The 26,959-nt window shown below is 37.1% G+C and overlaps 4 protein-coding genes, 1 long non-coding RNA gene and 2 pseudogenes across 6 annotated transcripts in view; 3 read left to right on the top strand and 4 right to left on the bottom strand.

Moving 5' to 3' along the window:
• LOC120129114 (tetratricopeptide repeat protein SKI3) overlaps positions 1-13,479 on the bottom strand; it is a 27,208-nt gene extending 13,729 nt beyond the window's left edge. Inside the window, exons 1-10 of the mRNA XM_039146729.1 lie at positions 13,468-13,479; positions 2,491-2,494; positions 1,897-1,985; positions 1,708-1,791; positions 1,354-1,578; positions 1,159-1,281; positions 976-1,059; positions 826-876; positions 350-442; positions 22-162 (exon numbers count right to left, since the gene is read on the bottom strand). Coding sequence (XP_039002660.1) covers positions 22-162; positions 350-442; positions 826-876; positions 976-1,059; positions 1,159-1,281; positions 1,354-1,578; positions 1,708-1,791; positions 1,897-1,908 — 813 coding nt within the window. The 5' untranslated portion in view covers positions 1,909-1,985; positions 2,491-2,494; positions 13,468-13,479. The remainder of the gene's footprint in view (positions 1-21; positions 163-349; positions 443-825; positions 877-975; positions 1,060-1,158; positions 1,282-1,353; positions 1,579-1,707; positions 1,792-1,896; positions 1,986-2,490; positions 2,495-13,467) is intronic.
• LOC120129313 (uncharacterized protein At3g52155, chloroplastic-like) lies at positions 9,615-12,229 on the top strand. The gene is made up of 5 exons (XM_039146863.1): positions 9,615-9,841; positions 9,966-10,065; positions 10,167-10,346; positions 10,538-10,655; positions 11,955-12,229. Exons 1-5 carry the CDS (start codon positions 9,619-9,621, stop codon positions 12,051-12,053), a joined length of 720 nt encoding a protein of 239 aa, XP_039002794.1. The 5' UTR covers positions 9,615-9,618; the 3' UTR covers positions 12,054-12,229.
• Positions 12,569-15,070, bottom strand: LOC120129411 (annotated as a pseudogene).
• A 1,711-nt stretch (positions 15,071-16,781) lies between these two features.
• Positions 16,782-20,939, bottom strand: LOC120122741 (annotated as a pseudogene).
• A 551-nt stretch (positions 20,940-21,490) lies between these two features.
• Positions 21,491-23,221, top strand: LOC120129214 (ATP-dependent 6-phosphofructokinase 2-like). The gene is made up of 2 exons (XM_039146799.1): positions 21,491-22,213; positions 22,345-23,221. Exons 1-2 carry the CDS (start codon positions 21,569-21,571, stop codon positions 23,164-23,166), a joined length of 1,467 nt encoding a protein of 488 aa, XP_039002730.1. The 5' UTR covers positions 21,491-21,568; the 3' UTR covers positions 23,167-23,221.
• A 279-nt stretch (positions 23,222-23,500) lies between these two features.
• Positions 23,501-26,462, bottom strand: LOC120129513 (farnesyl pyrophosphate synthase 1). Of its 2 annotated transcripts, XM_039147075.1 has the most exons (13): positions 26,426-26,458; positions 26,281-26,395; positions 26,143-26,167; positions 25,931-26,046; positions 25,737-25,823; positions 25,522-25,638; positions 25,358-25,446; positions 25,097-25,148; positions 24,575-24,670; positions 24,225-24,269; positions 24,047-24,136; positions 23,890-23,961; positions 23,501-23,795 (listed from the first exon to the last, which is right to left on the bottom strand). In XM_039147075.1, the coding sequence occupies exons 2-13, from the start codon at positions 26,389-26,391 to the stop codon at positions 23,667-23,669; spliced, it is 1,029 nt and encodes a 342-aa protein (XP_039003006.1). In that variant the 5' UTR covers positions 26,392-26,395; positions 26,426-26,458; the 3' UTR covers positions 23,501-23,666. The 2 variants fall into 2 exon arrangements, with proteins under 2 accessions (XP_039003006.1, XP_039002946.1); XM_039147015.1 differs by having other exon boundaries at positions 26,281-26,462.
• LOC120129677 lies at positions 24,863-25,224 on the top strand. Its single transcript, XR_005516775.1, has 2 exons — positions 24,863-24,902; positions 25,039-25,224. It is a non-coding gene; the product is annotated as an uncharacterized LOC120129677 (long non-coding RNA).
• Positions 26,463-26,959: the final 497 nt, after the last annotated feature.

Here is a 26,959-nt window from a genome sequence, read left to right on the forward strand (position 1 = left end):
TGAAACTGGAAGATGATTAACCTCTAATAATGAAGCTGCCCATCTAAATGCTCCTGAGTTTCTACATTCTTTTGACATACCAAGCAGCCCAGAAGCAAGTCCATAGAGTGCAGACATATTATGTGGTGAGATCTTAAGTGCTTGCTGAAATTGCTCAATTCCCTTGATGAATAAAGACAATGCCATTTCACATGGTTGCCATCATTTCATAAAGCATGCATGAAGAGTAGTGCAATAAAAGAAAATCAAAACTTGTCAGCTTAATATCCATGAGCGCTCCAACCTCTACAAATGATACAAAGATAAAGACATAGTGAATCAGAAGGAAAACATAGCAAAAAAGATTTACCTTTCTAAAGGAACCAAGCATCAAAAAGATGTTTCCACATTCAATCAGTGCAAAGACTCTTGTATCCTCCAATTCAATAGCTCGCGAATAGGACTGTTAAAAAATGCCATAATAAATTAATTGCTCAATGGTCATATAGGACCCAGAAGATAAATTTAGGAAAGAAATCCTTTGACAATTAAAAGGGGAGCCTTCTTTATGATGTGCATGGATAAGACAAATAAGAAAATATTGAAATGAATGGGATGTCTTGCTTTCTGCATGTTCATTTGTACACATGAAAATAGCAATCAGTTAACTGTTTGTTCTTAAGTTTTCCAAGTTATGCAGCATTGCAGCATACCTGACGAAAGCATCTAATGCCTAATTGCCCCAATTCCATATTTGTGGTATGTGAATCACATACCAAATAAGTTGAGGAGTATTTTGCTCTGAAGATCAAAATAAGTTTAGAAGACGAATGGGAAGTGAAATACCTTAATAGCGGCAGTAAACATGCCAAGTCGGTGGTAGGCAAGACCAAGAGCCTAGAAGAAAAATGAGTTATTATTCGACAAGGGTGCACAAAATTAAACAACATGTTGAAAACAGAATAGGTAGGTAGTATAATTAAAGGGGGAACCTACTTCCCACAAGTCAGGAGAAGTGGGATAGCCGCGAATGGCATGTTGAAGACTTTGTACAGCTTCAGGCCATTGCTTTTGATGAACCTGCTCCATTTGATGAATGCATATGCACACCAATAAAAATTAAAATAAATAAATAAATAAAACTTCAACTCTTTCAAATGAGAAAAGATAAGGGAAAACCTGGAGAAAACCCAATCGGCGGAAAGCCCAGAAAGCCCTGGGAGAGTTGTGAGAAGCATCTTTGCAAATTGCAAGCTCCAAGGTCTCCTTCCCTTGTCTGTCCAACAAATCACACAAAGCTTCCTGCGAGCGTATTTTATTTATCAATCAAAGAAGAAGTAACGAAATAGACAAATATAGGATGAATATATATACCGCAGCATCGGAATCATCGGGTTGAAGTGATAGAGCTCGCTGGTAACATTTGATAGCCCTTGGGATATCGACCAAATCAGTGGCATAGTAGTGGCCCAAGTATGTGAAGGCAGCTGCGTTTTTAGGGTTTTGTTTAACGGAAATCACCCACTGCTCTGCCGCTTTCTCTTTCTCTTTCTCTTTCTCTTTCTCTTTCTCTGTTCGTGTTTCCCACAAGCATACTCCCTGCAATGCAAATTCACATGTGCATTGCTTCCGTTAGTATCGGTATTTTGCTGAGAACAATAAAAAAAACAAGGAAACAAACAAAATGAACCGATATTTGCTATTACTATTCCTTTTATTGCAACTTACAAGCTGAAAATGAAGGGATGAGTCATCGGGATTGCTTTCGACCAACTCCTCCAGTCGTCTTCTTTCTTCTTCCCTCTGCTCACCCTGAAATCATCGATTCAAAAGTTACAAAGTACACACCCGCAATCAAAGCAATTTAATGCTGAGAAAATTAAACAACTGAATGGACAGAAAATCGACAAGAGATACCGTTGTTTTCATTTTTTTGCGATTGTTAACCGGGAACCCTTAAAACCCTATACACTTCTAGCTTGCATTCTATATCTCGTATGTATTATGTTGCAAATAATATAAATATATATATATATATATATATATATATACGTGTATCTGAACTGAATGCCGAATGCCCTTTATCAGGAAGCAAAAGACGGTGATGTATACTTGTATCCCAATGGCCCAATTTCACCATTCCGACCTGATAAAAATTAAAAAGTTCGAAAAGTTAATTAATTAAATAAAAACAAGTAATATGGTAAGGCATATTACCTGACCTAATAAAAAACTGATAATCACCTAACCAAATCGCAAAATCTATTCATGTATACTATTTTCTCTCCTACAATCCATTGTGATTTGAGACTGTAAAAAAATATGTAGGCTGCTTTCACAAATTCACCATTCCGACCTGATAAAAATTAAAAAGTTCGAAATGTTAATTAATTAAATAAAAACAAGTAATATGGTAAGGCATAGTGTATATATATATATGTATGTATATTATCTCATATAATTTTATATGAATTATATATATATATATATATGTCATTTCGGTTCCAAGATTTATCTTAACTAATTCGAATCGACTCAGATCGTACATCTAATTTTAATAGGTGAATTTCCTAACGAATATTTTCTAAATACACAAGAACTCGAACTAACGTATGTATATTTTGATCACCTACTAATCAACAAATCTAAAGATTCAATTATTTTTTGTTTGACTTTAATTTTTGTTTTACATATTGTGTCGTATTGGTTACAACATTTTTTTCTATTAATTTTTCGGTGATTTTCCCGATATATCACCGTTGAACAGTGTAATTATCAATCATGCATCGTTCAGACTATATTTTTCGATCTAACACCTTTGCAGAAAGGCGCGTCCCCAACAACGCGTTTTACGCTAATTTGGTGTCACGTGGGGGTAAGACGCGCCCCCTGAAGCCTTATGCTGACTTAGCATACATGTGTGTAAAGCGGGTATAACGTGGTGCAGGGGCGGTGCCTTACCCCAGAATCTGCCACGCGTCACAAAGGCGCGCCTTAACTATAATTACCCACATACTCCGACGTTTCACATCTCAATCCCTCCCTATAAATACCCTCATCCTCAATCACTTTCATCACACCAAATTCTATCAACTTCTCTCAAATACTCTCATAATCTCTGTCTAAGGTATATTTTATTATATTTTTAATATTTTGTATTTAATTTATTTAATTATTTAATTTATTTAATATTTTATTTAATTAATTTTTTTACAGATATAAAATGGAAGACGGTCTACTTCGTTTGGATGATAATCATATATCTCGACACTTTGCTGATACGGTAATATTTTAATGTTTTAATTTAATTAAAATTATTAGTAATAATTTGTTGATTTATTTAATACATGATTATTAGATTAAGAATTAATTTTTGTAATTATTTAATTTTAGGAGAATGACCATGTATTAGATCCTTTTATTAGGAATCTTAAGTTAGTGATACCTAGTCGTGTCTTGTCGTATTTAGTAGAGGCTGGATTCGGTTACATAGGTAGATATCAGGGTCACTGTAAGATAGAACAAGACCTTATTTATGCCTTAGTTGAGCAGTGGAGGCCGGAGACCCACACATTCAATCTTCCGTGTGGAGAATGCACGATTACACTTGAGGATGTTGCTATGCACCTGGGGCTTCCGGTGGATGGAGATGTGATATCGGGGATCACGCAGGGTTCCTGTACTACTTTGTGTCGGGATAATCTAGGACGTGTCCCAGAAAGTTTTAACGGTGGTCGGATACCGTTAAATTGGTTAGCTGCCAATTTTCGAGAGTTGAGCAAGGACGCGTCAGATGATGAAGTTAAAATGTATGCACAGGCATGCATACTGCAGATGATAGGAGGGTTGTTGATGCCGGACAAATCGTGCAACCAAGTTCACTGTATGTGGTTACGACATCTTGTCCACTTTCGTCTGACCGGATCACTCAGTTGGGGCTCGGTAGTTTTGGCTTTATTGTACAGGGAGATTTGTCGAGCCACTGACTACAGGAGAAATGCTATCGGCGGATGTCTCCTCCTGCTGCAGTCTTGGGCATGGTATCATTGCCCTTTTTATGTCCCGTTGTGAAGAACCCATTTGTATTTCCGCTACTCTTGAGGTAATTATAAAATTGATTTCGTATATTAATCATTTTATATAGCGTATAATAATTTTTTTCATGAATAGGTGGTATACTGATAGGAAAAATCATCAGGAGCTACCTGATGATTTAGAAAAAATTAGGGTGCTCATCGATCAAAAAGCTGGCACACAAGTATGAATTTTAATGTTTAAAAATCGATTTTAGATTATAGTTATATAATTAGATTATTATTTTGATAAAAATTATATATATTTGTTTTAGTTTGAATGGGTGTCATATTCTAATGATGATGTGAGGACGGTGATTCCACCTGAGTTGAGGGGCCCATCAGATGTTTGGATGGCGATGGTCCATTTGATCTGTTATGCGATCGCCGAGTGGCACTTCACTGATCGTGTACTCCGGCAATTTGGTTATTTTCAGCCAATTCCAGAAGCACCTCGCAATATAGACGAGTTGCATAGCACAGATAGACGCGACAAGACCGATACAGATTGACTGGTGAGGCATCATGAGTGGGTCGTGTTGTGGGAGGATCGACATCGGCGCCTTCCCCGTAGAGAGCCCATTTATGTTGATGACTTGATGGTTGATGATGATTATTATGATTGGTTCAATAGAAACGGGAAACTGTTTCTGCTTCCCGAGGATGCACGAGGGCGGACCTTTCCACGACATCGACAGAGACGTTCACCGACACAGCACCATCATCCCCTGACTCGTGGATGGAGAGTAGGTGCTTCCGGTTCATCCTCAGCTGCACCAGTATGACCTTCACAACAACCACCGTCTACAACGACTTACATACCGCAGCCATATATGATGCTGTCACCGCCTTTCCATTACCAGATGTCGCCGCCGCCGCATTCACCTGGTTTTATTACCCCGCTGCCGCCACCTTCACAGAGTTTTATGACCTCTCCTGGATGCTATTATAGGTCTATGTTTGCAGATCGGACTTGGGGTTCATATGCTAAATATTTGGCGGGTTCAACCTCATCACCCATGGCCGCAGCACAGACACCTCCTGTACAGTTTTCACACTCAGCGATGTATGATTTTTATGAGTTTTTCCAGTTTTCGCAGGCCGGTGGGATAGTCAGTCATACACCTCCAGGGTCTTTATTCTATGGAGGTGTTTCATCGTCATCAACTCCTCATCAACAAAATTTAGCTGCTCAGGATGACGACGACGGAAACGACGACGACGATGACGATGACGACGACGATGATGACAGCGAGGAGTCACAACCAGTGATACGAAGAAATCCTCCTCGAGACCGACAGCCACTGCCCTGCATAACACATTCGCGTCGCAGACATCGATAGATTTTGTTTTTTTTATTATATTTGTATTTAGTACTTTTTATTGTAGTTGTTTATTGGACTTTTTTATTGTAATTATTTTGATTATTTATCATTTAAAACTTACTTTAATTTATTAATATGGTTAGATTTATTTTAATTTATTTTTTTGAATTTGTTAGACTTTTTGTTAATTTATTTTGCTTAATTTTGTTTATTACCATTTAATATTAGTTATTGTAATTTGGTTATCATTTACCATTTAATATTTATTGTATCGTTAATATCAGTTATTTGTTAATATAACGTCAACGTCCAATCTCGTATAATTATATCATTTTTTTAATCTTCATCAGCAGTTATCGGATAACATTAACTTAAAGTAAATGCAAATTAAAGTACAATAATTATTAATTGATAAACAACTACATCATTTTCTCATCAATTGTTACTTGATGACAACAGAAGTGGACATGTTTTTCTAGTGTGTCATGGGTTTCTACAATGCCCACATCTTCTGTCTTGTCTAGATCTTTCTCAAATATCTATATCGCAATGAATTCGATTAGATTTTGGACGACCACGCTCCCTCAATAAACTCGGATTTGGTACAATCTTGAACCTCATCAGGGTCTTTGTCATTAACTATGGGAGAACTCAAATTCGTATACCTTAAAAACTTCATATAGTAGGTATAGGTGATCCACAAAATGGTTATAGTCTTGACGTGTATGCGAGCAAACTGCTATCATATGAGAGCATGGATATTTCAGAGCTTGAAAAAACCCGCAGTCACACGTTCTATCCCTTAGATTTACTCTTAACGACGCAGCTTCAATCCCTTGAAGAGGTTGCGGCAACTTTGTGACACGAAACACTTCATGCCTTCTAGAGAAACTTGTTACAGACATCCCATTTGATGTAATAATTTTTTTCTGTAGATCTGCAACTAATCTAAGGTGATAAACATGACTTCCTTGCATCCATGTTTGAGTTTGTCCCCCGAGCTTCGCAAAAAACGCCCCCAAACAAAAATATATAGTCTTTACCAAAGCCGTTATAAGTAAGTGACGTGTACCCTTTAAGGTTGAATTGATTGCCTCTGCCAAGTTGGTCGTCATGTGTCCATATCGATATCCACCATTATATGCGTTCGTCCACATTTCTTTATCGATGAGGCTGATGTAATCGTATCCTTCCTCGTTCTTCGCCCACAAATCTTGAAGCATTAATTCAAAGATTCGAGGAAGTAGTTCGTAACCTGATAAAAAAATGTATAACTTACTAACCTGATCAAAAGGATCGAAAGAAAATAAACTACATCAGTTTCACTTACCCATGCACACAAGTAATTGATGCTCATCATTCTTCTTGTATCTTCCATGGTAGTTCGCAACAATGTGTCGGAGACAATACCTATGTTGGACAAAGGGTGGTTGCCACATTGGACACAAAGACTCCATTGCTGTTTTGATCCCAGCTCCGCGATCTGAAATGACACAGATTTTTTCCCTCGTGATAATATGTGCGCGTAAATTTTGGAGGAAAAAAGCCCAAGAATATGTATCTTTTCATTCGACAATAGCAAAAGCAACTGGAAGAATTTTACGATTGCCATCTTGGACCAATAACTTGCTTGTATTTTCCATACAAGAAAGTCTCGTCAATCTGGACCACAAGCTTGTAGTATTTGACAGTATTAACGCACTGTGGGTAAGTCCAAAAAACCCAATAGACTTGGCATCGATCGCAGAGAACTCGATCATTATGGTATGCATAGGAGGTTTCGAAGTCCACAATTATCCCAGGATTCAACCTCCGCACCAGCCTGGAAGTTCGTTATAAGATGCATCTCATTCGCCATGAAGTTTGACAATAGCATTTTGTTTTGCCAACCAAGCTTTTCTATATCAACACAGCAACAACTATATGATAACTTGCTTTTACCATGGGCATGATGGCTTGGCATATCACTTCAGAGTCTAAGTTAGGATGATCTTGGTTGACCCTTCCAGCACAACATGTGTGAGGACCGTTGTATACTGTTAGTTCTCATCTGTTGTTTTTCCTCTTCCTCTCCGATACGTGAACCATCCAATTGCAATCGTTTTCGCGTCTGGCACAGTAGCATACATATTTTTCTGTCGTGGAGAGGTCGACTCTCGATTGAACAGAATTACGGATATTGTATTTTTTTATAGCAATCATCGCTTATTCTTTGCTTGAAACTCCATGCTTAAATATAACTCACCATTATTTATTGATGAGTAATATCCATAGTCACCGAGATGAGGCATATCCGCAAATTCTGGCCCATACATTGCACCATAATCAGCTTCATACATGTGTATCGCGGGGTTAGTTTGTACCACATTTGCTGGAACTTCATCCACATCACCATCATCATCGGAGTTGAATTGCGGTGATTCTGGGTGAATGAATAGTCCAGTCTCAGCACCATCCGCACCAGGCTCACGAAGCGGTTATTCTGGTGGAGATGATGATTCCTCCATGCGCTCCACATTTAGGTCGAAGAACCTACTACTTGTACATCTTCCCCTTGAACTGGAAGGCATATCGATATTCAGATCGAAAAAGCTCGCAGTCGAATGCCTCCCCCTGGAGCTTGAAGCCATCGTGTCAAATGGAAACTGCACAGATTGTTGCGTCGATGGCATCTCCATATTAAGGTCAAAGGGATTTGTAGATGAATGTCTTCCCCTTGAACTAGACGCGATGTTACCATACGGATTGTTCGTCGACCCACCTCGGTACATATCGTAAGGAGTTACAGATGAATGTCTCCCTATTATGGCATTAAAATCATTACACATTACTGTCGTCGGGCTATCAACTTGATCAATTTGTTCAGTCAGCCCATAGTGAGAGCTTAATGATTGACCCTGAACAACACGCACTTGAATAAAATTTGCATACATCTCATATCGGCGTCTGAATAATTACTCTGAGCTTCAACCATCATTTCAACATCATCATTGTTCAAAAGTTCGAACGTTGTATAAGTTAATGGCAACAATGATGTTGGAAATCTGTACTGCAACGACGACATTCTTCTACTACTTCCAATATGAATCTTCATCGAAATCTTCGTTATCAGCTCCTCAAGAGTTATATTTTTCTTCAATGATATTTTAACACGCTCATTTGGTATGAAAACAACGCTGGTTTCATCTTCTCGAATTTCACCATCATAATAAACAATAGCTGAAAGTCGTGTCATTCTTTGAGTTTAAAAGTGCGACAATATTATATCTGTAAAAAAAAAAACCTGAAACAATGCTGATTAAATAAATAATTTATGAACGAAAATATAACACAATAAATTTGTTACACATAAACTTAATTAATTTAAATAATATAATTTTATATTATTACCTATACCGCAAAACTATTTCGACGTATACTCCCGCTTTCTAATTTTACAAACACAGGAATTAATTAACAACAACTAGTATAATATTTTTTCAAATAATTATAATAAACAATAAGTATAATAAAAAAAATTATCATAAAATTACCTTATAACGAAAAATCGCACGAACTTCTGAATTAAATATGAAAAGATTGTCGGATTGTTGTATTAATTTTTTTTATAATCGAGAGAAGATGTGAGGAGTTCTCCCGGGGAAAGGGTATTTATAGTCGGGAAAATCTACAAGACGCGGTACATGCACCGCGCCTTACATAATTATATCAGATAAAGCTAAAATGCAGCTCTTGTTCCGCGCCTAATATAATTGTGTTAAAGGTAAGACGCGGCCCCTGACCTATGCTATACTCCTAGGTTGCCTAAGGCGCGCCCTGGGGCCGCGCTTTACACATGTGTATGCTAAGTCAGCATAAGACGCACTTCAAAGGCGCGTCTTACCCCACGTGGCACCAAATCAACATAAAACGTGCTGTAATGGGCGCGTCTTTCTATAAAAGATGTTAGATCAAAAAATATAATTTGAACGATACCTAATATGTAATTATACTGTTCAACGATAATATATCGGGAAAATCGCCTAATTTCTCAATAGAAGTAGGCTTTTTCAGTTTTAAAATATATTTTTAATAAATAATAATTACTTATTTACTTTTAAACCATATATGATAGTTACTTATATATTTTTTTAATAAATAATATTTATTATTTTAACATTTAAAATGTGTTTATTAATAATTAGTTATATAATTCAGATATTTCTATTCCAAAGATACTAGAAAACTCGCTGAAATCAGAAATGAATGCTAGTGCTACGGTAGGAGTGGGCTCTTGCCTCTCAACCTCCAAGCCATTGAGCATTGGCTTAAGCCCAGTCCCCATCTATTTGCGCCGGAGGAAGAGGAGGTGTTTGACGATTGAGGCGGAGGTGCAGCTAGCCGGGTCGGAGGTTCAATCTACCTATCGCCGCCTCATTATACTTCGTCATGCCAAGAGTTCTTGGCAACATCCGGCTTTACGAGGTTCGTTTTTCTTCTTCAAAAAATTCTCTTTACCTTGACCTCTTGTTTTTATTAATCCCATATCTTGCTATCTTAATTTTCCTAATGGTGAATGCCACAATTTGGCGAATCCCTGCCCCATCAGATCACGACCGTCCTCTCAGTAAATCCGGACGAGTTGATGCTATAGCGGTTTCTCAAAAGCTCCAACGTATGGGTTGGATCCCTCAACTTATTTTATCCAGGTTAGCTAGCTTATCTTCTCTAAGCTTCATATTTTGAAAATCTTAGAATTGATTTTTAGAAGACAAAAAGGAACTGAAACTCTTAATTCATTTTGTTCAAGCGATGCCGTGCGAACCAGAGAAACACTTAAAATCATGCAGGAACAGGTGCGTGGTTTTCTGGAAGCAGAGGTCCATTTTATATCTAGTTTTTATTCCATTGCAGCCATGGATGGACAGACTGCTGAACACCTCCAACGAACTATCTGTCAGTATTCAACGGATGAGATACTTACCATCATGTTAGTGTTCTCTTTTGCTTTCTACTTTGATTTTCCTTTGCTGGCTTTATTTAATTTCAAATGTTCATTCTGGTTCGAGGTTCAGGTTTCCACTCTTTAGTTGAAGCCTGACTAGTGTAATTGTGTTTTTGTTTCCTATGAAAATATCTATTTGTAATTTATCACAGATTCTCACTATATTAGTTATACGGGTGCATGGGACATAATAGAGGATGGGAAGAGGCAGCCTCCATGTTCACTGGTGCTTCCGTAGAGCTCAAGACTTGCAATGCTGCTTTGCTTGAAGCTCCTGGAAAATCTTGGGAAGAGGTTTGATATCCTTTCATAAAATATTTTCTGTCATGTTGTCTCTGTGTCATTTTTGCCTTATACTTTTGTGAAAGTAATATATAAATATAACCTTTATAAGCTAAGCATATGCCAAATCAAAACACTCAATGCTTTTATTACTGTATGTATTACTTTTATCTGCAAGAACTGCTTTGCTAAGTTGGACTTGTGAACTATTCTCGTAAGCTCTTATAGAGATTAGAGCATAATCTAGTTTATATGAGTTTTCTGTTGAGTGTTCTCATAGAATCTGTAGACTTTTCAGTTTATATTAATGATATTTTGTTTGAGAACATGATAAGTTATAGACAAGGCTGATGCAAGTTTTCCGTCTTATACATTTTTTAAACAATAAAAATATGTAGTTGGACGTTTCTGATCTTGTTGCCTAACTGCATGAAATAAGGCCTGTTTTGCTTGTACTCCATGGATGTAGGATATGTACATACATTCTAACCCAAGTATATTCTTTTTTTTTCTTTGTTTTCCTTATATTTGGAGCACAAAATCCATGCATTGTCTGCTCGATATTTGTCTCACATCAAAAGAATAGAAGTGTACGGCCAACATAAAATGAGGTCATTCAAGGGTTCTTGTAGAGGCCTACAGGGTGTATATTGAATACACTTTCAAAGGATATTCACTTGGAAGTATAATCATCCATGCAACCTAGTACCAAACTTTTGAAAACTGCTTTTTGTTGGATAAACATTGTTTCCTTGTAAAATAGGGCATACTATCATAATTCATTGGTTGATTGATGGGGGAAGTGGGATCAACCATGTTTAGAACTGGATTGAGTGATGCCCTTCTAAATAAGTACAATTAAGTTTTTTGAGGGGCTATGCCTGTAGCTTTTGCTTCTTGTGTTCATAGATTTGAGACCACCTCTTTTTCAGGGTTTGGAGTTTTTTTTTTGCATTTATGTTAATGTGCTTGTAATAGATTCATCAATGAGAACTGATGTTTTAACGTGGCATTTCTATATAGAATTGGTGCCATATGAAAGAAGAGTTTGGTGCCAATGAGCTATGGTGTTTATTCTGTGGCTGATACCTTGTTTATTCTTCTTTTTAATTAACGAAACTCCATATATTGAAAGTGGTGGTTAAATTTAATGTTTGTTTTGGACGGGTACAGATATTAAGATGCAAAAACTTGACAAGTTCGGCTTAGTCACCATAACTAATTATTGTCAGATTTGAGATTGGAGATATTTTTTGCTTTTAACTTTTGAACGGATGAGTCATTGCTGAACCTAGTGTCTTAACTTTTCAGGCGTTTGCTGTAGCAGGATATGGTGGTTGGAAGCTTCAAGGCATAGTGACGCCCAGTAGTAACCTGTATAGACATTCAGAAAATTTTGAACAAATCTGATCTCCCTGCTAGGAAAAATGAAATTGTTCGGGAAGGCATTAGCCGGAGGAAGAGTTGCTATACGGCGTAAACCGGGTTCCAGACCCTACAGATCTTTGTTGTTTCACTTTGCTGGTAGCATCTGCTATGATCTACCTTGATCAAAACATAGCTGCCACAGTTTGTACAGGTTTGAATATGTGGAAAAGTGGATGGCTATCTTGGAAAAGCTATGTTTTGAACATTCTAATATGATTACAGATATTATGATTACAAGTAACATCTGTTTATCTGATAGATGGATGACTATCTGTTTCAAGATCAATAGATTCACTTATGTCTGATTTATCAAATATATACTTCCAATGAGTATATCAAATATCTGATTTAGATATATTTAATGTATTGATCGATACATTCACAGCCACCTCTCCTATTAAATTTCTGCATTATTAAGGCTAAAGCATTCTTCCTTTGCACAAGAAAGACTTAAATCAAACCAAGGACATTCCTGTGTATGTACATAAACATTTAAGCTGAAATAGCCCTGACAAATACAAGCTTTCACTCGATTCAGATATAAGCACACCTTTAAAACAAAAAATCAATACCCCATATTTTTCACAATTTCTCTTCATCACAGTTCTCACAAATGAAATCAAATTTAGAATCGAATGGAGAACACATGTGCATGGATTATATAAATCACTTGACACAGTATTCAGGGACTATCAAATCAAACAAGGAACTAAAAGAATGTTTAAAGTTACATGAAGCAGCTGTATTTCATATTTTGGAAATGAGAACTCAAACTTCAATTGCAGCAGCCGCCACCTTGAGAAGAAGAACCATCTCGACCTCCGGAAGGCCCTGGAATTCCACCGTATCCAACTTTTATGCCATACGACTTGAAACCAATAAGAAGAAAGAATGTCAGGCTATGGAATTCGCGCATTCTATCTACGTAACATGGCAAAGCAAGAGAAACAGAACATTTCTTTTTCTTCTTTTGTGTTCAAAGATAACTGTTTATATAGTCTGCACCAAGTGTTGCAACATGCTAACATGCACTTCCACATACCATCCAAACTTCATAGCTTCGCGAAAGAATAATATTGATGATGATATGACACTGTTGAAGAATGGTAACAGTCGGGGTTCAAGATCTAGGTAATCTTCAAGGACACCTAAATGGAAGTTAACTTTTCTTGCACCCAACACAAACCAATATTACCCCATCACTCAGCATACTGTGAAGCTCATCAACCTACCCACACCTCAACTCTTGGTTATCAAACCAGTTTTGTGATTTTTTACTTGGAATCATATTTCTGCTGTCAATATGCATATTCCATTTTATCTTATTAAATGGTATCACCTTCAATAGCATTGGTCATTGACAAAGTGGAAGTGCACTTGTTTGATGCACAGAAACAATGATCAATTACCATTTTAGGCTTTTAGTGATTCTGATTAAAATTTCACTATGGTAGAGTTTGGAATATTGGATTTCAAAAATAGTGAAAGCTGTGTGATAACTCAGATGTAAATGTGAGGTGCCTATTTAGCAAAGAATTGGAACTCCTATAAGTATTTGTGAATTTCAAATTCCTTTTTACACCTTTCAAGTACATAATCATATTCCTAAACATGGCATAGAAGTATGACAAACAAACTCTTACCTTGGTAACAACTAACAATGTATCCTTGAAAGTTGCATTTAAACATGAAAAACTATGCAAAATAGAATAACATAGTCTCTGAATTTATTTATTTTTTTTTATCAATTTTTCTTTGAATTATATGGTTAGTAGAGCTTAAAACTGGCAATTATGAGAAAAGTCATTACTTGGGAAAAAAATACAATAAAGAAGCAATATGCTTCACCCCTTTGCATTTCAAGCTACTCTAGAAGTTCATAACCTGATCAATCTAACTCTTTTGAATGCTCATCAGGCATGAATAACTATATTCCATATGGACGAAACATATTTATTGCAACTGAGTTTAAGTAAATGTGACTAATTTGAAACAAATAATCTAAGGAGATATAAAAGTGGATGAGGGAGATAACCTCGTTCGAGACATCAAACACTCCATCCTGAATCTTTGTGTAAATGGTTGCAGCAGTTTTTATAAATGCCTGCAAAATAAGAGAAAAATAGATAAAATAGTTGGTAGTGGTAAAGCATAGAATAGAAACCAGAAGAAAATTGTTCAGTATAAACGGAGGGCAGACCTCCTCGACATTCTGAGCAGTTTTAGCAGAGGCCTCCATGAAGATCAAACCATGCTCCTTAGCAAATTGCTCGCCTTCCTCAGTGGTTACAGCCCTCCTATGAGCAAGGTCAGACTTATTACCGATGAGCATAATGGTCATGTTAGCATTAGCATGCTGCCTGGCATCCTCCAACCAGCTAGCCAAGTGATTAAAAGTTTCCCTCCTGTGTAGAATCAAATCAATTATCAAATTAGACTTAAAAGATCGTTTGTAGGCGTCCAGAAACACAGATAGTAACATGAATATGATAAGAGTTATCTGGAAATATCGTACACAAGCAGGGCACCAGCAGCTCCTCTATTAGGACCTGGTAATGGATCTGAAGGATTCTTGACCTGCCTGTCATGTGTATAAATAAGAAACTAGATAAGCAAAAAAATAGTCAAAGAGAAAAAGAGAGAAAGAGGGAGAAAATTACGGTGTCCCAGATTTGGAGCTTAATGGGTTTATTGTCGATTGTGATCATCCTGGCCCCAAATTCAACACCGATGGTAAGATCGTGTACTGGCTGAAACCGCTTGTCTGTGAACTGAAGAAGAAGACATGATTTCCCCACTCCTAAAAAGATCAGATCAGATGAGATGAGAGATCATCAAAGCCATATCAGATGGCAAATTCATCGATAATCAATAATAACGATAGCAAACGAGAAAGAAGAGATTGACTATATATACCGGTATCTCCGATGATTATGTACTTGAAAAGGTAAGCGTAAGACATTCTGATTCTATTTGAGAAGAAAAGATGACGACGGCGACCAAGTCAGCAAACAAAACACCAAAGATATAGAGGAAAACAACTATCTTTGGTTGGATTGGATGATCTCAACCTGGGATTCAAATATGGGCCGAATAATGATACTGTAGCCGTTATATCGCCGTGACAGCGATCTCCAAAATTGTTACAGCGGAAAATAGCAGCTGCTTGTTCCCGTAATTTAACCGATCGCGATAATAATGGATCGTTATTTTACTATTATTCACTTATTTTAATTCTTTTAAAAGAAACAACTTTTTTATTAAAAAATCAGAATTAAAAAAAATTACAATAACAATATCTACAATAATTATAATAATATTCGTTATATCTACAATTACGATAAATATAATATAATAACTACTACAATTTAAATATCTGATAACCTGAAATTCGATTTTAACTAAGGCAAGTCCTAGGAGGTGGACAGCGTAAACTCGGCAAGGCCAGAATGTCCTTTAATTAATTAAACCTAATGGAACCTTTCCGAATGCTTCGTCGTGACACTAATATATTTTAAAGTGACGTATTCCATTAGGCATCTAAAAAAAAAAACAATACTTCTACACCGTTTCAAACTTTTAGTTCAAACTCTTGTTTTATTCAAAGTCAGTGTACATGCTTTTACCATATACTATGTACCATAAACGTTTCCCCCGTTTTGGACAATTTTACTTAAAACCCATTTTAAAATTTATTATTTATCAAAATATTATTTTTTAATATTTACTAAAATGTCACTCTCTCGTATAATATGGTAATATTATTTGTTTTACATAATGTGTTTTACTCTATTTTACTCAACAAAATAATATTTGTTTTGCATAATGTGTTTTACTCTATTTTATTCAATAAAAGCACGTTTTACAAGAAGTACTATATACTGATCTGACAGTCTATTTAAAAGGCACGTTTTATTTTTTGTTCTAATCTGACTAAAACGCTTCTTATAAAACACGTTTTTGTTGTGATTTTAATAATTTCACCCCTTCCCTTTCCCTTTCCCTGATTACCTCTTCTTCTCCTCTCCCATTTCCCGCACTTTTCCCCTCCCTCAACCCTATATAAACCCTAATTAAATCCCCTTCATTACACATCACACCAAAAATTATCTATTCGATCTATTTTTCTCTCTTACTTTCTTCTACAAATGTTTCAGAACGTTTAAGTTGCAATTCGTGATGCAAGTATTTTTTTTTTTTATTTCATAAATTTATTTAATTTTTACTTAATTTTAATTACTATTTTTTTAAACGTGTGCAGTTAAAAAAATGAAAGTACATTATGATCGGATGAAAATCATATTTCGTCTCAACTATCGAATATGATAAAAATATTTTATTAAATTTTATTTGATAAATATTTAATTATTATTATTTAATTTTTCTTATGTTTTATTTAATATTCTTATTTAATATTTAGTTTTAGGGTGGTTTTTGTGTAAAATTATCCCGGTTTTGATGTTAATTAAATAATAATAATAATAATAATTTTGTTATAGTCTTTTGTTTCTTTTATTTACTTTTTATCTATATAATTTTTTATATTTAAATTTTTTTTCTTATTTTATTTTAATAGATTTTTTTAATAAAAATAATAGATTTTAATAATTTTTATATTAATAGACATTATAATCACTAAAATGTTCTAATATTAATGATAATAATTGAATTTCACACTACAAATCAAAATGCTATAAACAGATAACGAGGATGAGGAGTTAGTAACAGATGGCAATGTCCCAAGATGAGTTGAATGTGGGAGGGATGGTTATAGTAAGAAGATTTTGTTGGGCATTGAAGTTAAAATCCACATTTTTCATGTTTATGGAGGAAGAGATGGGCTTGCAATTAGAGTATGCCCCGAAGCAACCGGCTCCTCTCCCCTTAACATGTACTGTATATTTACTAGAACCGAAATTATCGGTGGCAGTGGAACCCTCGACAGACTCCAAGGCTCCCCCGGAATTGTACATGTTCACTAATCCGATCGCTGCGAACTCGATTTCTTCATTGTAAACCTGTTATTGTCTTTGTTGTTAATTAATCAGCAAAAACGAATTCACAAGCGAACTTGATGCAAAGTATCAACGCAAAACCTTGATAGGAGATACAGTAAACACATCACACTCCAAAGGTTTTAATATCACGTTCAATGATCCTTCCATCGGCAATCGAGAAACACCACCTGTATTGAAGGAAAAGACTGCACTTTCGCCGGTCCATATCTCACCTGATACCTCCTCAAAATACTCGACGCAAGCAGGAGAGATCTGTCCGGAGAGCTCAGCGCCGGGAACCATCTGGTCTCCCTTGTTTATGGAAGGCCCTGGCCAGGTTCCATGGCAATTGAAGATGCCAACAACTCCCGTACATTTGTTCAAGTTCCATATTTTTAGAAGACTACAAACAGACACCCCCAAGCTCTGGATATTAATGTAGGAGTCTACAAATTTTTATGCACTACAAGAGGGACTCAAATTCAATGTACCTCTTCCCATCCGTGACTGGATCAGTAAATAAACAATCTTGAGATGGTCTTCCGGCGTATTTGGCTCTTAGTACTGATCCATCAAGAAGTACAAGCCTCTGTAGTATCTCGAAATCATGCCGTCCAGGTTTATCACTGTTGTCAAAAACACAACATATGTAGATACATACATACAACATAAACATGTGGTCAGGCACAGTGGTGTTCGTATTTAGCCGAAAAATAGAAAAAGGGGCAAGCAGGTGAGCAGGAATGCCATAATGCTATCTCTCAAGTCTCAAGGAAAGGTTTCACGTAGTTGTATAACTAACAACAAGCTTAATTACGCGGTTATAGCACCATCAGAAAAGCGTTTACCTGACATACACTCCACAGCCTCCCACAGCTCTAGCGACTGCATGAAACTCGGCTGCATCATGGAGACTCTAAAAAGTTGTTAAGAAGCTTATCAAAATACCATGAGATGGATTTTACAGATAAACAAAGAAAGAAACAGATGGCATGCCATACATAAAACATATCCCAATCTGGGACAACCAATTCACCAAGAAGAATGCTGTTAAAAGCCACAGCAGCTACATGTTGCGCCCATGTTGTTGGTTCCTTTGGATAGAAGTCAAACGAGGCTCGTGAGATAGCACTTTGTTTTAAGCTGCGGCAATAAAACTGGAGCTAATCAACATGTTTCTCTAGAACAGTTATTATCAATTGAAATAGCATGAGCAGAACATAAAGTAAATTCATGTTACACAATCAGTCTGAAAAAAAAAAATCACACTTGACTGGTATGGAGGGAACCTTCTAAATATTTGGTGGTACTACCAGCACTGAAAATGATGAATTTAGCAATCAATTCGAAGTCCGGGCGTAACTTGGTTATATCTCCTTGAATTGCTTAATAAAAGAGTGATGAGACCTAAACAAACAAACATGATACTTTATGTGCTCGGTTCTGCTAGCAGTTACAAGCAACCCTAGACTCAGAAAAGTTGAACTAGCAGTCTGAATTTACAAAGAAGAACAGGTTATATACTGGTAAATGGAGTCTGTGCTCTGAGCCATGCAACAAATAATGCCATTGTCGCTGAAGTTGGCTGCTATGGACCTTTCAAGTGCTTGCTGGATTTGTCTTGCAAGTGACACCCGGCCTCCTAAACCTTCAGATATGGTTTCTGATATGTTCTGAGCATCAACTTTAACCCCATCCACATCTTGAGAAGCAAGGTACCCGTGTAGGTCATCATAAAACTGAGACATTGTGTCAGGATCAACCACACCAATACCATACTTCCCTGTAGAATCCATTGCTATATCCCTCATATTGGTTAAATACACCGGTGAGAGTATAGGGTATCACAATCTTGGATCATAAGTTTTAGTTCCCACCGCTTTTGGATCAAGGCCACCCCAATATCCATGCAGTGCATGCCAAACATAAACATACCTGATAATTCAGAAAATAACACAGGGGAATAGGAAAATCTCCTGCAGTTGTCAAATATATACAAGTACAAGGTCTAGAAAAAGGCTTAATTTAGGTTAAAAGTGCTCTTAATATCTGAAATAAATTCCTTAAGATCTCCAGTAGCCTTGCTTTGAACTTCATTTTCCATTCTCCGAAATTTCTTATTTTCCTTAATGCTTTGCAATCTGCTACCGAACCTGATATTTAGAGGGAGATATCTAGAATCAATATAGATATATATGTTGTTTAAAATGATTAGATATAATAAATGGAGGCGGAGAAAGAGTGGACTTACTGTAACCCGTCGATAAACGGCTCCCCTTGTTCCAAAAACTCGTTAATGGTATCTTGCCAACCATCATCTATTAGTGGAAACTTTGCAGGTGTCCCTCCCTGGGATAAACTGTAAGAAACAGAGTAGAAAAGAGAGAACATGAACAAAAATGAAAAAACTAACAACTTAGATTTGGAGGTAATATGAACATTGTTATTGTTTTTGACCTCATTATCCCTTCTTTAATTCCTTGGGGATTAACGTCAGAGTAGAATGCATCCCGTGTGCACCAACCGAACCAATCTAGAATCTCAGGCATCTGTACATCAAAAACCATTACATGTTTCAGTTTTCTCATTCTGTTTCACATTAACTAGCGTTAGTTTATGCCTAGAAATTGGTAGGCCAATAACTTACCTGTTTTGTTTCACGGAGGCCAAAGGTCCCTAACTGCTTCTCCAGAATCCTGGAGATATAATATATAGTTCAAATCAAAACATAATCATATTATGTTTATCTGCTATATATATGGACTCCAACAGTTTGTAAACACTCGACGTTTTCTCAGAAATCTGACCTACATCATAGAATCCTTCACCAAATCAAATGGATGGTCTCCGTAATTCACAAAGATTGCTTCCAGAGATTGTGATGTAACAATTGCAGGGTCACCTATTAAAAGAAAAAAAAAAAGTCCAGGTCATTAGAGAAACTAGCGAAACCAAGTATGTGAAAATTAGGGTGTGTGGCAAGTGGCAACCTTAGCTTAAGCAACAAATACTAACCGCTTTCGACACAAAACTCGATTTCATCTGATGAGTTGCCTTGCAAACTGCTTCTAAAATTGTCAGCTAGAACAGGCAAGAAAAGGATATAAGTTGATCGGTGAGAAGCCGGTCTTTGTTTTGCTTCCAAGAGTAGCATCTGAGTCTCAAGTGGAATGTCACTTGCCGAACTTCCTGTCCGGGGTATCATCCACCAAAGTTTAAATCTAAACAGACAGAGTAGCCTCACATCCCTGCATACATGACATGAATGACAACACATTTAGATAATCTAAAATAAATAAATAATTAGTTAGTGAATGAAAGTAATTTTCTAAAATTACATAAAAGGAGTGATTACTTGATGACTCCTGGCTTGAAAACATATCGGGAGCTGTTGTGGGAGGAAGTAGCGCCGACAAAAGCGGCGGTATCTGTTAATGACGTGACAATGATGTTTTGGGGGACACCGTCAGGGCATCCTTGACCTGTGGAAGAACAAATTCAACTTATTCCGGCTTAGGTTGTTAGTACTGGGCGAAAATGGAGCGCTGAAAGGAGAAGTATTGGGTGGCTGAGACAAGACATTAGCGGCGGTGGCGTGAACCAACTGCGTCACCCTCCTCATGCTTCCTCCGGCAGTTAAAAGCCGTTAAGAAGGAAGAATATTTATATAATATGTATGTGTATATATATATATATATGAGATAATATGTGATGACACTTGGTTGTTCATAATTGACCGAAAGGGAAGAGGATGGGATTAGATTAGACATTTGGAAGCTCCTTTCCCTTTCCTTGCTCACACTCATTTACCTTCCTTCTTCACTTCGCTTTCCATGTCCACATCAACACTGCTCACTTTTTTCACTTTCATCACTCATTTTATTTTTCTTTTTTACAACTAGTAAAAGGCAGTAAGGAACCCTCTCTTCAACTTTTGGAATCTTATAATGAAAAGGAACCCTACTTAAATTCAAATATACCACTTGTATGAAAATGCATGCAGAAATAAGAATGCTATAGCAAAAAGGGTTCTATTCTGCAAGAACTTCTAATTAAACATCTAAGCAAAAAAGCCTACACATTTCTTGGTTACATTACTGAAATTTTAGTTACACGACATGCGGTCACATTCCTTGCATGCAAGCAAGGCCCAGAAATTCTGGTGGCATCTTGGACATGAATTCCTCCATCTGAATCTGATACAGTTTGTATGGTGAATTGGTTGGTTCGAGACTTTCACAGCAGTTTGTAGTCTGAAGCCCAGCCCAGGCCAACAATATTCTAGTAAAGTTCTAGAAATGAATAAAAGCGCACGTAACAAAAATGGCACCGAAGACATCGCCACGTGTGCAAAGCCAAAACATGCCACACACACAGACAACAATCGTCCATCAGGATGCATATATTCAAAGCTAAATTTAAACCAAAACGCATTTGTGTTTGCTTTTCATTTGCATTTGATCATTACACCTGTCTGTCTGAATCTGCAATTCACCCACCATGGCTAATTTATCACAGCCAGAAGCAACCAATAACACCGCCGGCTCCGCCACTCAAAATCCACCACCACCACAACAGCAGCTAAACGATCACTCTGACGATCATCATGCCTTCTCATTCTCTCCTATAACCCTCCAAAAGCTGCCTCATCTGAAAGAGTACCTGCAAGACCTCCAATATGCATGCCCCAATCCACTGGACCGTAATCCATTCTTCCATCCTTCTGACGGCTTCTACATAACCTCATCCGATATAGTTCTCCGCCACATCGTCAGCTGCCTCTCTCCCTCTGGAACGCTTCATTCTCCTCACCACTTGGCATATATCAGAGCAGGTCCTCGCAAAAACATCTTCTTTGACCCTACTACCACCAAGGCTGCTATCGTTACATGTGGGGGACTCTGTCCTGGGATGAATACGGTCTTAAGGGAGCTTGTTGTTGGCCTTTGGGATCTATATGGGGTGCGCCAAATATATGGTATTAAAGCTGGCTACAGAGGTTTCTACTCTTCTCTCCCTGTTGAGCTCAGTCCTAAGATGGTACATAACTGGCATAGGAAAGGCGGGACTGTGCTTGGAACCTCTAGGGGTGGCTTTGACCTCACAAAGATTGTTGATGCTATTCAGAACCACGGCTTTGATCAGGTTTGTTTCTTATCTGCTATGCCCATTATGTGTATGTATGCATAATGCGTAGTTTCTAAAGCAATTATTGTTATGTATGTATGTATGTATGTTAATTCATAATAGCCTGCGTCCTGGATGGGTTTCTTTAGGTTTACATTATAGGTGGAGATGGCACAATGCGTGGTGCTGTCAAAATATTTGAGGAGATTCGGCGGCGAAATCTGAGAGTAGGAGTTACCGGAATTCCTAAAACTGTAGACAACGATGTGGGCATAATCGATAGATCATTTGGGTTCCAGACAGCTGTAGAAATGGCACAACAAGCGATCCATGCAGCTCATGTGGAGGCGGAGAGTGCAGTGAATGGAATTGGTTTAGTGAAGCTAATGGGTCGAAGCACAGGGCATATAACCCTTCATGCTACATTGAGCAGCAGAGACGTAGACTGCTGTTTAATTCCCGAAACTGGGTTTTACTTGGAAGGGAAGGGAGGGTTATTTGAATTCCTTGAACAGAGACTGAAAGATAGGGGGCATGCAGTGGTGGTAGTTGCTGAAGGGGCAGGGCAGGATCTAATACCCAGAACCAAAGCCCAGGAAGAGGAAAGGGATGAGTCGGGCAACCGGGATTTCCTAGACGTCGGTGCGTGGTTGAAGTCGGAGCTGAAGAAATGGTGGGACAGAGACCATCCACATGAGTTGTTTACGGTGAAGTATATAGATCCTACTTACATGATACGTGCAGTGCCAGCAAATGCTACGGATAATTTGTACTGTACACTCGTGGCTCACTCGGCTATTCATGGGGTAATGGCGGGATATACCGGATTTGTGACTGGTCCTATCAACGGAAACCATGCATATATCCCGTTGATAGATGTGGCACAGGCTAAGAATGAAGTGAACATCAAGGACCATAAATGGGAATGGGTCAGGTCTGTCACCAATCAGCCTGATTTTCTCAAGTCCTAGACAATTTCAGGTTTATTTTATTTCATATTTTATATTTAATTTCAGTCTGTTAGAAGCAGTGGCAGAATTTACTACCACAGCAGTTCTGTGTCGATATTAGCTGATATGATTGTATATACTTTTAATAATTCATATCAAAGAAAAGGAGATTCATTTCTCAAATATCAACAAGACCATCATCAGGGAACAAACAATTCACCATTAGTGCCAGGAAAAGCCATCTTACCAGAGCATCAATTGATTATATAATAATCAAGGCAGGGAAAGCTAATCCAAATAACCACAATCAATAGACATGAGCACGCATCCTATTTTGGCTTAACTTTTTCAAAATGGCTAGGAATGAACTCTACTAAATTTATTTAAATTCGAAACCAGATGTTTGTCGGAATAGAGTACAAGAAGAAGATTGATTATAACATTTGAAGATAAATAAATAAGCATAGAATACAAGAGTGGAGAATGCTCTAGACACCTTTCATTTCTGGAAACTGCATACTCTATTTCTGCCTCTTGTAAATCTTCCCCAAGAAGGACTTCAACACTGCTTGCACTGCTTTGTTAGGATGAGCATCGATTGAGGTTACAAGCTTCTCATAGCTTGAGCTTTCGTACTCCTCGAATACACCCTGTCAATAAAGATAACAGTAGGAAATAAATTAACCGTACAACATTTCCTGCTTTTTTTTATGTCCCGGAAAGAAATCCTGAATAATATCAAACCTTGATATTAAGCTCATTGTATAGAGCCTTCACTTTAGCAACGTTGACAGGGTCTGGCTTCCCATAGTTCTCCTGGGAGGAAACCATAACATCAAATGAGTAACAAAAATATCAAATTTATTAGCAAATGAGATAACTGAGAACAGTTCAATCTTACATATAATACTTTCTTTTGCTCCTCGTTGCAGATTTCCAATGCTTTAACCACCAACCAAGAGCATTTAAAATCTTCGATGTCGGTTCCAATCTGAGATTACGCAGAGCTTGAGTAAGACTTTGCATAAAACAAACGATGAGTGATTTCCAGTGGAAGAATTTAGTTCTCCATATCTCACCTTACCAATGGTCTCAGGATCGCCAAAGCAATCCAAATAGTCATCCTGCAAACATGGAGAAAATCAATATTAACATGTTGGATCTGCTGAAAAAAGAAGAGCATTGATTCCACCTACCAAGAAAGCAGATCGATAGAACATTTTGGGAGTCATAAACCATGTTGAGTAATTCCTAAAAGGAACATTCTAAAAGCTCAATTGAAACCACAAACCTCTAAAACTTCAGTAGAACCTTTGATAGATTTAAAGTCCTTAACTATTAAATTTAAAACTGTATTCGGCTTTCAATTATCTATTCGCAGAATAAAATTGTATAAGCTAAAAGTCAGATGAATTTGTCCAAATATTACCTGTACTTGGAAGTAGATTCCCATGTCAACAAGAATGTTCTTTACATCGATGTGATTGTCAAGATTTTCACCCGCCATAACCAGTGCACATGCAACCTGCGTCCATTTAGGTGATATAAGAGGTGGATTTCCCATACAACCCTCAAACTCAGACATAAATGATTAGATGTACTAAGAGAAAGTGTCATCTGTAAAAATATTAGCTGTAAGTGCTGCCTAGATTGATATATGGGGCATTAGAAGCAAAATGGTTAATCCAAGATGAGATATAGCCAATAAAGCAGCGTCGTCAATCCAACTAACAGCCTATTGATGTACATAAGCATGTGTTAAGAATATTCAGGAGTACATGCAGGACGTAAGGACAACATGTGCTCTATTAGACGAGGCAGAATTTGTGTTATTAGCCCTGAAGCAGTATCATTAGAATGGTAGCTGTGTCCCTTTCAAAAACAGTGCAGAAGAAAAGGTTGCAAATAATTCAATTTGCATGGTTCAAGTGAAATGGAGGTTGATACTCACAGGAAGATAAAAGGAATAATAGGCAGTCTTGTACTGAACAATGCGACGGTGCCTGAAGAGATATTTAACCAACATATAAATGAGGGCATATACGAGAATCACTATTAGAAAGAGTTAAAATGGAAAAAGTGAAACGAGGCAAAGGATGTAATTTTTTCGCTGTTTGGGTACAATATAATAACAGGCCAGTTATCACTCGCATTATGCATAATAATTGAACTATTATTTCTTGAAACAAATAATAGCTAATGTTTCACTCACTTAGACAATGAGTATTTGGATAGATCCTTTTCTCCTTCAAGTGTTGTAATCAGATCTATCATCTGTCCTGAAGCTGTTTGAAACTCCACCTGTGTAAGATAATATGTGAAAATTTGGGATAATTTTTGAATGAAGAGAATCTAAGATGCATCCTAATTCATTACCTCATTAAACAGATCTAGGAGATCTACATAGTAAGGTTTCCCACGAAAGTGATTTTTGAGAATTCTGCCGATGTGATTGCGAAGTAGAACTCCATCATTTACAGCAATCAAACCAACCTACAAGTAGTTCAAACAAAGTTAATTGATTTTTAGCAGAGGGGAAATATAAACATAAGGAAAGTTGACTTGGTACAAGGTACAAACTTAGCACAAACCTTGGGCACTCTAAACCAACAAGGCTGACCACGCCTGGTGTGAGAGTTATCCATTATGTCATCAAGAACAAGAAAATACGCCTGAAGCTGCAGATTTTATTGTGAGAAAGCACAAGTTTTTTTTCGTCATTAGCTATGTTAATATGGAAAAAAAATTATAAAAACGGACATTGCAGAGTGATTTAGAGGGATACCCATTCAATACACCAACCGAGAGCACTTGCGAGAAAAATCTCATCTTGGGTCAACGCCTTTCCTTCTTTCAGCAGGCGGTAGCTATCAATCACAGAGAGTCCACGATTCAGTTTCCCTGTAAAACAGAAAACAGACAAGTTAAAGTGAATCAAGATCCAAGCCAAAAAGAACTTACAAAACTAACCGAGTCACAGAATACTAGTTAAATTACCTCCGGGTACATTGTACTCAAGCATCTGCAGGGGTAAAGTAGATAGGACGGTCAAAAATAAACTTTTTCAGGAAAAAGAAAACATGACGACACAGGTTGTTATATAAACGCAGAAGGAAGGGGGAGAAAGTGAAATACCCGATCAACCCATTGACGAGATTCATCAGTAAACTCGAAAGAAGGGTCCTGAAGGAGCTCCGATTTGAGTTGGGAATACACATTGAGAAATGCTGACCTGAGATCCGCCATCAGCGCAGAGCCAAGATTATGGGAGACTCGATGTCTTTTGTCCTCAATAGTTTCTTTTAGAATGATTGGCACTGTACCTTCTCTCCTCTCCTCTCCTCTCCTCTCCTCTCCTTTCACAAGTAGAGTGAAGCAGCAAATAAGTAGTTGACAAATCACCTCAGTTGTATTGGTATTTATGTATGGACGAGCGGTTGAAGGAAAGAAAGAAGGAAATAGCAAATCAGAGATGAGAATGGGTAATTGACTCTGACTAATTGGTATTTTACAGACGGCATGTGGTGGGATGCCCAGCTTGGACTTTGCTTTAGTTAAACTTCATTCAAGCAGCCACTTTTGTCAGTGCATATCTATCATTAATATCATATTCACGTGGAAAACATATATTAAAAAAATATTTTCAAAAAAATTAAAATAGTCATAAATAATATCCAAAACATAAAGCAATTAAAACAAGTTTAATGGTGTTTGAGATTCTTAAATCTTTTAAAAAATTGATATATTATTAAAAAATTAATTTAAGATAATTTTTAAATTAAAAATAATAATTATGTTTTTTAATCAACGAGAT

Source organism: Hibiscus syriacus, unplaced genomic scaffold (assembly GCF_006381635.1).
Source record: "Hibiscus syriacus cultivar Baekdansim isolate YM2019G1 unplaced genomic scaffold, ASM638163v2 tig00000132_pilon, whole genome shotgun sequence".
Classification (NCBI taxonomy): Eukaryota; Viridiplantae; Streptophyta; class Magnoliopsida; order Malvales; family Malvaceae; genus Hibiscus; species Hibiscus syriacus.